The sequence below is a fragment of the Pan troglodytes genome, chromosome 19, assembly GCF_028858775.2.
Source record: "Pan troglodytes isolate AG18354 chromosome 19, NHGRI_mPanTro3-v2.0_pri, whole genome shotgun sequence".
Lineage (NCBI taxonomy): Eukaryota > Metazoa > Chordata > Mammalia > Primates > Hominidae > Pan > Pan troglodytes.
In genome coordinates this window covers 54976953-54990932 of record NC_072417.2, presented here as the reverse complement: position 1 = coordinate 54990932, position 13980 = coordinate 54976953, and the positions used below count along the sequence as shown (strand labels likewise).

Below are 13980 nucleotides of genomic sequence, written 5' to 3'. Positions count from 1 at the left end.
CATGATCCGCCCGCCTCGGCTTCCCAAAGTGCTGGGATTACAGGCGTGAGCCACCGCGCCCGGCCCTCAAGTTTAATTTTTTATAATCTTTTTTTTTTTTTCTGCCTTTTCAGTGCTGCTTAAAATGTGTTTCATTAATCCAAGGTTACATATATATTTGCCTCTGTTTACTAGTATATTCTTTAATTTTTTCTTTAGATTCTTAATCCATTTGGAATTGCTTCTTACTTCTCTGAGTGTATCTTCTTAGCCTTCTTTTTTGAACAATTAAATATTCTAATTACTCAAAATTTGATTTTAATCACCCTTCCTTGTATACCTGGAGTCATAAACTTGAGTACTTACATGGGCCAGGAGGTAATATCACTGAGTTAAGCAAGCAAGGTGGAAACTGGTGAACCAGAGGAGTACAGGCCTCAACTGAAAGGAGTGGCTCTAGCTCAAGGGCTGGCAAGCTTTTTATGTAAATGGCTAGACAGTAAATAATTATGCTTTGTGGGACATGGTGTCTCTGCAGCCATTCGATCTTCCACAGTAGTATGAAAGCAGCCCTAGAAAATGCATACATGAATGGGTATGTTCCAGTAAAAATTTATTTAGCAAAGTAGGCAGCAGGCTGTAGTTGCCAGTCCCTGCTCTAAATGGTGGTTGTCGTTCAGTACGCTTCCAGTTTTTTTCAAGAGAGAAACCCTAAATTTGCATTTATCTGTAATCTCCCCCCCCCCCTTTCTTTTTTTTTTTTTTGAGATGGAGTCTCGCTCTGTTGCCCAGGCTGGAGTGCAGTGGTGCGATCTTGGCTCACTGCAAGCTCTGCCTCCTGGGTTCACGCCATTCTCCTGCCTCGGCCTCCTGAGTAGCTGGGACTACAGGTGCCCGCCACCACACCCGGCTAATTTTTTTGTATTTTTAGTAGAGATGGGGTTTCACCGTGTTAGCCAGGATGATCTCAATCTCCTGACCTCGTGATCCGCCCTCCTTGGCCTCCCAAAGTGCTGGGATTACAGGCGTGAGCCACTGCGTCCAGCAATAATCTCCCTATTTTTAACTGTGTATAACTAGTTTTAAAAGTTTGTATAAAAAGTGTGGCCCAAAGAAAATGTGTCTAAGGTCTGATTTGGCCAACTGATCAACTGTTTGCAGCCTCTACTTACTACTTCATTAGTCTCATCATTCCCACAACCAGTTACCTTCTATCAAGATGAGTCCCAAATTGGTATTTCCATCCTAGAGCTCTCCTCAGGGCTGTTCTCAACATCTTAACTATTTGATTCCTTTGTTTGCTTATGTCAAAGATACTTCAATACAACATGTTTAAAACTGAATGTCTAAAATAAGTCTAAATTTCCCATCTCCCCAACAGCATCCTTTTCCAGTAATTGTTTTAATGGTACTTATTGTCATCAAATTGTACGTGGTGGAAATCTATGCACAGTCTTTACATCACCCCCTCTCTCCTTTATCCAATTAATCACTGTATTTACCTAATTATATTCTAAGTATTTCTTCACTGTTAATTTTCCTTTATATATTTTTTGTTTTCCTGGATTACTGTGATAATCTTTGTGATTCCGCCTTTGCCCTCATATACTTCATTCTCAACATTGTAGTGAGACTGATATTTTCATAATCAAATCTCATCTTGTCATCACTCTGCTTAGAACATTTGAATGGCTTCTCGCTGCCTTCACGGTAACAGACAAAATCCTGGAGGTCTACAAAATCTTGTGAAATCTGGCTTTTACTCATTATCCCAACCTCATTTCACAGTTACTCTTCTTCCATCTCTGTGCTCTAGTGTAGCAGTTCTGAATGCTTTGGCATCAGAGGACCTACTGTAACTATAAAAATTGTTAAAGACCCTAAAGATGTTTCATTTATGTAGGTTACATCTACCAATAGTTACTATACTACAAGTTAAAACAGAAAAATTTTAAGCTATTAGCTAATTCATTTAAAAATAATTGGCCGGGTGTGGTGGTCCACACTTGTAATCCCAGTGCCTTGGGAGGCCAAGGTGGGCGGGTCGATTGAGCCCAGGAGTTAGAGACCAGCCTGAGCAATAAAGTGAGACCCCATCTCTTAAAAGAAAAATAGAAATAAAAAATTATAAACATGTCGTGTTAGCACAGTATATTTTTTTGTTAAAAAACATCTATTTTCTTTAACCAAAAAATGTTATTAAGAAGTATGGCATTGTTTTACACTTGCCAATCTCTTTAATGTATGACATAATAGAAGGTAGCTATATTCTTACAACTGCTTCTGAATGCAACTTGATATGACATGTTGTTTTGGTTGCCATGCATGGAGAAAATCCAGCATCACGCAGATATAAGTTGGAAAAGGAAGGAGTATTTTATAGTCTTTTCAGGTAATTATGGCTATTCTTCTTTGAAACAGCTCCAAAACTGAACAAGTGATACTTTCTGAAAGATTAGGTACAATGTAGAATCTGAAACCACATCCATAAATTTTTCATATATTGAAATCTATCAATCTTTTGGACAATATTGGTTCACTAAGTGCAGATCTTCTTTGTTGACACTTTATATTGTGCAATATTTTTGAATATTATAACTTTTAGTATCACAACTGACCTTATCAGAAAAGCCTTTAAGTTTTAGGAAGCCATCAAGGTCTCGGTGGTAAATAGAAGTTTTCCAAAACTTGTAATTTCTGCCTGAAAGCTCAAATTTTATAAAAAACTCATTTGTTGTCCTTGATACGACAGGTTCACTTTGTTCATTTTTGAGAAACTGTCTGCCAGATACCCAAGTTAGATAACATAGTTTGCCATTCAGTCATCCTTTCAGGTAAAATGGTGGTCTGTGAAACAAGTGGCTGGTTCAGCTCACAACTCAAATGATTGCATGGTATATTTCCTCAAGACGACCATTGTTCTTTGGTATAAACAGAATTGCTTTACGAATATTTCCTATTTCATTAACCCTGAATATTAAAAAGGCACTTCAAGGATTAAAATTCAATGAAATTAATGTTTATGCTTCCTTAGACATTTTTAAATAAAACTGGCTTTTTTTTTTTTTTTTAAACCAAGAGTACATGATGGGGAAGAATACAAGGACTACTAGTAAGTTTAGTATCATTGTGTTGATTTGTGCGAAGTTGTAAGCAATTTTACCATTACTTTTACAACATCATTGAAAATGTTGAGACAATGAAAAAGGCAAATAACATCTAAATGTTATTTTGGAAGCAGTTTTGAACTTATAGTTTCCCAGGGATTCATGGACCATACTTGAGGATCTTTACCTCTACCTACCTATACAAGCCTTATGTCAATTTATGTTTTATTTATTTAACAAGCACTTAATGTAGCACTTATGCTGTGTCAGAGTTTTAAATGCTTCATAGATATTTGCATTAATGCTCATTAAGGTAGCTATTGCTATCATTCCTTGCAAGATGGATACCGTTATTGCCCTCTCTTACACATAAGGAAACCGAAGTAAAGAGGTTAAATAACTTATCCAGTATCACACAGCTAGTAAGTGGCAAAACTGCAATTCAGATTTTGCTCGTGAATGTTAGATTAAATTTTCTCTTCTTCTGTATGTATAGTGACTGTTTTTTCCCAGTGACTAGTTCAGAGCCTAGCACATGGAAGATATTCTATAAATATTTGTTGAATAAAATGGATAGAAGATGAATAGATAGATGAATGAATATAATTTATTTGAGTGTATGAAATGAGTGACTCATCTAACTTAATTTTCTTCTAATAGTTAATCAGTTGCCATGGCATCATTGGAAAAACAAATCTATGTTTTGTTCACTGACTGAAATACCACCTTCATATTATCTTTAATTCTTACATATACTTTATTTCTGTATTTGCTCTTCTATTTTACTCCTGTTTATTTCTTTGAACTACACTGCTTAAAATATTTTCTCTATATAAATTAGCTTTATATTGGATATAAAAATTCTACTATATTTATATTAGATATATTTAGAGAGGTTAAGCTTCCATCTCTGCCCTCTCTCCCGTGTTCTGACGTTTTCCCTATAGGTACAAATTTTTATTGGTTTTCCATTTATCCTTTTTTTATTTTTTTTTAAATGTAAGCAAACAGTATAGGTATTTGTACCCCTTTTTTTCTTTATAAAAAAGTAGCAAACTGTGCGTGCTTATTTATATCTTGCTTTTTCCTTTTAAACTTAATATATCCTGGTGGTCACCTTATAGCAATATGTAAAGATCTTTGTCATTTTTTAAGGAGATGGATAGTACTCCATTGTTTGTATCCACTATATGTTCAGTCATTTCTGTATAGTAGGATATGTGAAATGTTATCAGTCTTTTGCTATCTGAATTAGTGCTTCAACAAATAGCCTTGTGCATATATCATTTCATATATTTGTCATTATGCCTTTGGGAGATCATAGGAGGTTTTTGATCAGCAAAATGTTATAAAAGCATTGTTAGGAAGATTCAACTGGCAATGGAATACATATTTGGATGTGAGTAGGATTGGAATAGTGAAAATTTAGAAGCCATAACTGTACTGTACACTAAGATGGTTATGTGCCTAGAAATTTATTACAATAAGTAGGTATTCTATAAAAAGTTATTTCTTCCCATCCTGATGTGTGTACTCATTGTCTGCTCATCCGTGGATATATTGCTTCATTGGCATCTCTACTCTTATATTTTTTGTCATCTTTCTTCTCTTCCGACTCTCCTGGATAGGATGTACTTATTTTCTCTGCATAGTCTGAGCATTTGTTTCCCTCCATTTGTTTCTCTTTGCAAATCATCTGAAAGAGTCAAATCCACTTGCTCCTTGAAGGCATGCTTTTCACTTTCATTAACTCTTACCTATTACAGAACTGCCTTTTTGTTGAGCACAGAAAACGAAGGAAATTTGCATTTCCAATGTCTTTCAGACATGGAGACTAGACCACAGAGCAAGGATTCAACTTCAGTGCAAGATTTTTCCAAAGCAGAATCATGCAAAGTTGCAATAATAGACAGACTGACACGGAATAGTGTCTATGACCCTAACTTGGAAGCAGCCCTTGAATGTGAAAATTGGTTAGAGAATCAGCAAGGAAATCAGGAGAGACATTTGAGAGAAATGTTCACTCACATGAATTCACTCTCTGAGGAAACAGACCATAAGTATGATGTATACTGGAAAAGCTTCAATCAGAAATCTGTCCTTATCACTGAAGACAGAGTTCCCAAAGGATCTTATGCCTTCCATACACTTGAAAAAAGCTTGAAACAAAAATCAAACTTAATGAAAAAGCAGAGAACTTATAAAGAGAAAAAACCTCATAAATGTAATGATTGTGGTGAACTCTTCACCTACCATTCAGTGCTTATTCGACACCAGAGAGTCCATACTGGAGAGAAACCCTATACCTGCAATGAATGTGGGAAATCTTTTAGCCACAGAGCTAATTTAACTAAACACCAGAGAACTCATACTAGAATTCTCTTTGAATGCAGTGAATGCAAGAAAACCTTCACAGAAAGCTCATCCCTTGCAACACATCAGAGAATTCACGTTGGAGAGAGACCTTATGAATGCAATGAATGTGGGAAAGGTTTTAATCGAAGTACACATCTTGTGCAGCATCAGTTGATTCATACTGGAGTGAAGCCTTATGAATGTAATGAATGTGATAAAGCTTTTATTCATTCATCAGCACTCATTAAACATCAAAGAACTCATACTGGAGAGAAACCTTATAAATGTCAAGAATGTGGGAAAGCCTTTAGCCATTGCTCATCCCTAACTAAGCATCAGAGAGTTCATACTGGAGAAAAGCCATATGAATGCAGTGAATGTGGAAAAACTTTTAGTCAGAGCACACATCTTGTTCAACATCAGAGAATCCACACTGGAGAGAAACCCTATGAGTGTAATGAATGTGGGAAAACCTTCAGCCGGAGCTCCAATTTTGCTAAACATCAAAGAATTCATATTGGAAAGAAACCGTACAAATGTAGTGAGTGTGGAAAAGCCTTCATTCATTCATCAGCTCTTATTCAACATCAGAGAACTCATACCGGAGAGAAACCCTTTAGATGTAATGAGTGTGGGAAAAGCTTTAAGTGCAGTTCATCTCTTATCAGACATCAAAGAGTTCACACTGAAGAGCAACCCTGAAAATTACTGAATGTGAAGAAATGTAAGTTGGTTTTATCACTATATTAAATACTTGAGTGTTTAGGTGGAAGGCCCATCCATAATATGCATGTGAGGACCAATTCTGTATGCATCTAATTTCATTTGTGTAATACATAGTTTTGAGCCATAGGCAGGTTCTTTATGTCCGTTAATTTGATAATTATGAAATCTAGCCAGCGATTTCAAAATTTTAATCTCCAACCTCCCAAATAGCTACCTGTGGAAATTCAAGAAGTCCCTGAGAGTGGGTAGCAGTACAAACATTGTGAAATCCAGTTTTCCCCTCTCTTGTTTATGTCAGAGCTTTGTTGTAAGCCTCTCACTTTGTAAGGAAATTCTTATTGGGTAGGTTAGGCTGAGGGCTTACATCCTTATCATCAGGAAGACACAATGTTGTTATTTATTACTCCTTGAGATCTAGATACACATATGGTATAATTCATCTAGAGTGTCATTTCTTTTATATTAGCCTTAAAAAACAAAAATGCTGGGTTCAAAGTCCTTAGAATTCCCTTCCTCCCTCAACAAGCTGCTGTCTATTTTGATGACCATAACTGGGATGTATAATATTTACAGACAATTCTAAGTTATGTTCACATGGATTATGTACATCATTGATTTTTTTTTTTTTTTTTTTTTTTTTGAGACAGAGTCTTGCTCTGTTGCCCGGGCTGGAGTGCAGTGGCGCGATCTCGGCTCACTGCAACCTCCACCTCCCAGGTTCATGCCATTCTCTTGTCTCAGCCTCCCGAGTAGCTGGGACTACAGGCACCTGCCAGTACGCCTGGCTAATTTTTTTTGTATTTTTAGTAGAGATGGGGTTTCACCATGTTAGCCAGGATGGTCTTGATCTCCTGACCTCGTGATCTGCCTGCCTCGGCCTCCCAAAGTGCTGGGATTACAGGCGTGAGCCACCATGCCTGGCATCATTATTGATTTATGTCATTGTTATCCCTCTACCGCGGAGACCTTCTTTCATTTTCCATTTCCCTGGGAGTTCACGTGAAGTAGTGAATGGGTCAAAATCTTAACAGTGGTTGTTGTTGATCAAGTCCCTCCTTTCTTATCCTTGGCACTGAATAAATCTTTGGTTTTCCATAATCAAAGGGTGAAGGAGACTTCTTTTGTCTACATTATTCAGCTTTCTGTAAGCTATGCTGTGTCCATTTGAGAAAAAGCCCCAGGGATATTGAAGGTCTGAGAAGTTGAGTGGTTCAGTGTGTTATTACATTTAGGGTCCCAGTAAAGAAGAACTGAAGCAACTGTGAGACACCAGGGCATACTTCCCTGTATGAGTGGAAAACAAGGCACGGAAAATAGCTCACAGGATAGTCCTCAACTGACTTGCTTGAGGATAAGCAGCTTCCCTTCGTGAAGAAGTTGCCATTTCTCTGGCCTTCATATTTACCTACTTTTTGTTATTGTTGTCTGTATCGGTTCAATCTCACACTGCTATAAAGAAATGCCTGAGACTGGGTAACTTATAAAGAAAAAAGGTTTAATTGGCTCATGGTTCCATGGGCTGTACAGGAAGTATGACTGGGGAGGTCTCAGGGAGCTTTTACTCATGGCAAAAGGCAAAGCCAGAGCAGGTATCTTCACAGGGCTAGAGCAAGAGGAAAAGAGAGAGGGGAGGTGCTACACACTTTTTATGCAACCAAATCTCATGAGAACTCTATCACGAGACAGCAGTAGGGGGACAGTGCTAAATCATTCATGAGAAACTACCCGCGTGGTCCAGTCACCTTGCACCAGGCCCCACCTCCCACATTGGGGATTACAATTAAACATGAGATTTGGGTGGGGATACAGATCTAAACCATATCATTACTCAAAAAAGAAAAGAAAAGAAAAGAAAACACAGGAAAAGGAACTCACCTCTTTTATCATCTTAGTATTTAGTACTAATGGTTTAGAGCAGGAGTTGACAAACTGTGGCCTGGACTCATGGACCAACTCTGGCCCACCACCTGTTTCTCAGAAGAAAATTTTATTGGAACTCAGCCACACTTACTCATTTACATGTTGTCCTTGACTGCCTTTGTGTCCAGTGTCAGAACTGAGTAGCTGCAGTGGAGGTTGTGCCTCTGGGCTTTAATATCACAAACAGAGCAGCTTATAAGCAACAGAAACTTACTTCTCACAGTTTTGGAGGCTGGGAAGTCCAAGATCAAGGTGTCAACATATTTAGGGTCTAGGGAAGGTCTGCTTCTTGGTTAATAGAAAGCACCTTTCACTGTGTCTTCACATGGTAGAAGGGGAGAGCTCTGGTATCTTCAGCCCCTTATAAGGGCACTAATCCCATTCATGAGAGCTCCATCCTCACGACCTAATCACCTCCAAAAGGCCCCATTTCATAATACCGTCAATTAAGTTTCATTATATGACTTTGATGGGGATATAGCCCATAGTAGGTTGTATGTCCCTGAAAGCCTAAAATATTTACTGTTTGGCTCTTTACAGAAAATATTTTCTTGGCCCCTGTTCCAGAGCATTCATCAAGTCAGATAAAGGGTTTAAACCAGTCAGAGAAACTAGGTGGAATGGAAAAGTTGAACTTACTGAGAGATAATTGGGGACAGAAAAATAAAAGAGATGGGAAATGATGCATCAAAATACTCCTACCTCTAGGATGTTACTATATATTGTCAGGAGAATTCAAGTTATTGAAACTTGCCAAATTCTTGAGTGAAAAGGAATTCATTTGAGAGCCAAAATTTGACTAAGGAAAGAAGACCAACATGGGCTTTCCAAAGTTGAGTTTGAATTCTGCCATCCCCACTAAGCAGTCATGTGACCTTGGAAAAACTCCCTACTCTGAGTCTCAGTTTCTTTATCTGTATTAGGTTTCAACAAAGGGAATAAATCATTGGCTTCTCATGAGGTTGTCATAAGGATTAAATAAGATAATGCATATAAAAGAACTGGCAGACAATAAATATAGAGTCCCCCACTCCTGCTTGGTGCTCTCTTTCTCTCTCCTTCTCTACATAGAGAAGTGCCAGAGCATCCGTCAGTAGAAGTTACTTAAGGTTGGCTGTGTCTTCCACATCTTTTGTTTACCCATGAAGAACTGTGACCATCTTGTTCTGTGTCTTGTCATAAAGATGGGACGTGACTTCTTTCTGCTCTTGCTTCCATCTGGTGCTGTTTTCTGCACAGCCTCCTTGAGACCTTCCAGAACCTTCTTTTTTCCTACTTCGTATCACTTAACCAGTAGCTATCTGGGATGGTTCCAGAGGCTGAAGTTTGCAGTTGAATAACGTTTTAAATAGTGTTAAGCGACTTGGGATCTCTGGCCCTTTGCGTTTCAGTATTTGTCCTTTTTATGCCTGATGTTTAACCTGCCACATGTTTGTACTGCAACATGAATCTTGGAAATTTTAATGTTATACATTTCAAATGTTTTTGGTTATCTGTAAACTAAATGTGCCCTTATTGGCTCACTTGTCAATAAAGATGTTTGTATATGTATTGTCAGAAACTTTTGTAAATTGCTTTTAAATTCTTCCTTTTTTAAAGCATATTTTAAGATGTAATGAAGGACCAACCAAAAAATATCTCCATATCATTCAGGATACCAATCCCATTTCTAGCTGGTCATCTGGCTTCACAACTTCTGGAGAGATGGGATGGGAGATACCGTCAGCAACCCAAGTATCTGCAAGAAGGTTAAGGAGTAGAGGAAGATAGTTTCTAACAAGTAGTACTGAGTCCCCAGGCCAGGTATAGGCACTACTCAGTAGGGCTAATTGGGGTGAAAGGGAGGGAATAACTTCGTATAAAAAGCACAGTTAAAATTAGGCAAAATGGGCCAGGTGCGGTGGCTCAAGCCTGTAATCCCAGCACTTTGGGAGGCTGAGGGAGGCAGATCACCTGAGGTCAGGAGCTCGAGACCAGCCTGACCAACATGGAGAAACCCCATCTCTACTAAAAATACAAAATTAGCCAGGCATGGTGACGCATGGCTGTAATCCCAGCTACTCGGGAGGCTGAGTCAGGAGAATCACTTGAACCCGGGAGGCAGAGGTTGCAGTGAGCCAAGATAGTGCCATTGCACTCCAGCCTGGACAACAAGAGCGAAACTCCATCTCAAAAAAAAAAAAAAAAAATCAGGTAAAATGTCATAAAAATCTGATTTTGTGTACGTTTTCAATTATATCTGGTTTGGGGGAAGACAATGTAGTATCACCCAAAAGTATAAAAGTGATAATGTAAGAATACTAAATATTCAAATTGATTGGCAATTAACTAGATCAATTATCTATTAAAAATCTGTCAATAGTTTTTATTTTCTTAGATGTGTTCTCACTTTTAAAAATATGTGTTTATCGGTTGGGCGCGGTGGCTCACGCCTGTAATCCCAGCACTTTGGGAGGCTGAGGCGGGTGGATCATGAGGTCAAGAGATCGAGACCATCCTGGCCAACATGGTGAAACCCTGTCTCTACTAAAAATACAAAAATTAGCTGGGCGTGGTGGCTACTAGGGAGGCTGAGGCAGGAGAATTGCTTGAACCCAGGAGATGCAGGTTGCAGTGAGCCGAGATTGAATCACTGCACTCCAGCCTGATGACAGACCAAGACTCCGTCTCAAAAAAAAAAAAAAATGTGTTTATCAGAAGATGACTCAAGTTGGAAGCCTGCTTTCTTCCCTTCCTTGTGTAATTCTTTCTGGGCCCCAACTAGGCAGTCTTGGGACCCGTAGCCATATGAGCTGTCCCTCTCCATAAGTTTCATTGACAAGGTAGAAGGCTATTCCCTGTAGTAATATATATAAAATGTGGCATCTGGTGCTACTGTGTAGTTTCCACTTATAAACCTCAAAAAATTAGATGTTTTTACTGAATTGTTTTTTATTTTTTTCATGATGTAACCTCTGTTTATAAATCCCTTAGATTGAGTGGACTATACAAAAAAGGTGCATGCTTCACCTCCCTCCCACTCCCACCAATTCATGAAACACGTAATCATCATGTCAGCAAAGTTCACATATCTGGGGCAATCCATGGAGTCAAACTAGAGATAAATGCTTTGCTATTAATAGATCGAGGACTGTCCGCCTCCATCTCTGCTCTGGCTTCCTCTCTGTTGGATGTGCTTTTCTTAGTCTCTTGCAGCGACAAATAGCCTACTGGCACTTGGAAGTTATATTATGGTTCTTGGCATTCACAATTCCAAGGAAAGTACCTCTTTCCAAATAGCTCCAGCAAAATCCCTGAGGCTACTTCTCCACTTTGCTTGAGTCCTGCTGATCACTGAACCTTTTATAATACCACCCTGGAAATGGGGTCCTCTCATCGACCAGGCTTGAGTCTGTGTAAAACCCTGGAGGAAGAGAGGGTGGAGTCCATCCCATTGATGCAACTTGCACTGTGGGTGGGGACAGGGTGCTTCCCTCAAATAAATCCAAAGATGCTGTGCAGGTAAAACAAACACTGCTATTGGAAGTTAACTTCAGCATGAATAAGACAATCTGGCCTCCTGCTCCCCATTTATTCCCCCCAAAAAGAGCAGTTTTTCAAAGATCAAACAGTGATAACATTGACAGAAGTTTAAAACCTAAGAAAGTTGGGTGCAGTAGCTCATGCCTGTAATCTCAGCACTTTGGGAGGCCAAGGCGGGCAGATCACGAGGTCAGGAGATTGAGACCATCCTGGCAACATGGTGAAACCCTGTCTCTACTAAAAATACAAAAAAATTAGCCAGGCATGGTGGCTGGCGCCTGTAGTCCCAGCTACTCAGGAGGCTGAGGCAGGAGAATGACGTGAACCTGGGAGGCAGAGCTTGCAGTGAGCCAAGATCGTGCCACTGCACTCCAGCCTGGGTGACACAGCGAGACTCCATCTCAAAAAAAAAAAAACAAAAAAAAAAAAACTAAGAAAGTATTTCCAACATTGATTTCATAGAGTTTCTGTGAGGGTTACGTGAAATTATATATGTGAAAGGGCTTTGTTGCACATTGCTGAGTTATATTTTGATGATAATTTTCTATTCTTTGAGACCAGGCTCTAGTATACAAAAAGCATGGACCTCTCACCAGGGTGCCATTTTTTAATGCTAACTTGTGCTACCTGTCCTTTGTGGCCTGGCAGGGAATCTTTGCTCATCAGTAGTCATTTAGGGACCCGAGATGGTATAGGGCAGCCACCACCATAAATATTACTTTTGCCATATCAAAAACATAGTTTTATGTATGGTTGATTCAATTCCCAGTCTTGTGACCTATGCATCTCATGTTGTAGTGACTCAAACCTGCTGGGTTATCCAGGACTGTAATTTTTTTTTTTTTTTTTTGAGACAGAGTCTTGCTCTGTCGCCCAGGCTGGAGTGCAGTGGCGCGATCTCGGCTCACTGCAAGCTCCACCTCCCAGGTTCATGCTATTCTCCTGCCTCAGCCTCCCAAGTAAGTGTGACTACAGGCGGCCGCCACCACGCCCGGCTGATTTTTTGCATTTTTAGTAGAGGTGGGGTTTCACCGTGCTAGTCAGGATGGTCTCGATCTCCTGACCTCGTGATCCGCCCGCCTAAGCCTCCCAAAGTGCTGGGATTACAGGCGTGAGCCACCATGCCCGGCCCAGGACTGTAATTTTTAAAAACCCATGGTGAGATCTGGCTTCAGATATGACTGGATTCAGATATTCAGAAGATGTCATCAGCTCATTCTCTTGCTATCTCAGCACCATTTAATTCCATCTGAATTTATAATTAATGCTTTATAATTTATTGTAATAACTATCAGAATGAAGGAGAGTAAAATCCTTTATTGGAATATAACACATGATTATTTCAAAGAGGAGTTGATCAGTGTTCCCCTGAGAGTAAGAATGCATTATATACAGTGTGGACATCTCCAGGGCCTTCCAAACATAAGTAAGTATACAGTTTCTGAAACATTTGTTTTAGTAACATATCTATACAAAATTAAACTAGGGAAGGTTTCCCTTCTGTTTGGTCTGACACCTCTTCCCATAAACAGAGCAGCTCTTACAATCATTTTGAGCTAATTAATAACTATAGGACATACCAAACAAACCCAAGTATTTCTCACATTTTCCTGTTTATGAGTGCCATATCATAAGCTCCAAGATAAGGGTCTGTTTTGGCTTTGTTCATATATATATATATAAAATGAAAAGCATAACACAGAACAAAGCACAAAACTGTAGTTCTGATGAGAGACAATTTCTACTATTTGGGCAGATTACACAGAAGATAAAGAATGATCTTTCCCTTTCTCTTGTTGAACAAACTATCATTTAAGCAAAGATAACCGAAGTTTAATCTTTTTAAATATAATATTTTGAATTAAAGATTTCATAGATTTTAATGAACTCACCAAAATCAAGCCAACTTTTGTCAAAATTTTAATACATTTTATTTCTTCTTTTCAGAATTCGCAGCTATTATAAAGCACAAGTAAAGTTCACTTTCCCCCAAACCTTCCAAAACTTACAGCATCCTCTCCAGTTTTATGCTTTAACTATCTTTTGCATTCTGCAACAACCACACATTTCACTCTAAGAGAAAAATAGTCCTGTTTTCTTTTGATAAACAAAAACATAACATTTTCTTTCTACATGTTTAGGGATCCCCAAGACCACCCCCAGGTTCAATGATTCACTAGAAGGATTCCCAGGACTCAGCATGTTGTCATTTTCTTGGCTGTGGTTTATTATAGTAAAAGGACACACAGCAAAACCAGTAAAGAGAAAAGGCTCATGGGGCGGCAAGGTCTGGAGGAAACAAGGAACAAGCTTCCCCGAGTCCTCTCCCAGTGAAGTCACACAAGACTTGTTCATTTCCCCCAGCAAGGAG

At 39.0% G+C, this 13980-nt stretch overlaps 1 protein-coding gene across 4 annotated transcripts in view; it reads left to right on the top strand.

The window, feature by feature from the left end:
* The window catches only part of ZNF286A (zinc finger protein 286A), a 35206-nt gene that overhangs the window by 11369 nt on the left and 9857 nt on the right, over positions 1 to 13980 (top strand). For 2 of the 4 annotated variants that reach the window (XM_054670452.1, XM_063798979.1), the window contains one exon: positions 4912 to 9648. In XM_054670452.1, the coding sequence (XP_054526427.1) occupies positions 4912 to 6143 (1232 nt within the window). In that variant the 3' untranslated portion in view covers positions 6144 to 9648. Of the gene's footprint in view, positions 1 to 4852; positions 9649 to 13980 lie in introns of those variants that run through there. The other 2 variants (XM_024350460.2, XM_063798978.1) reach the window with 2 other exon arrangements.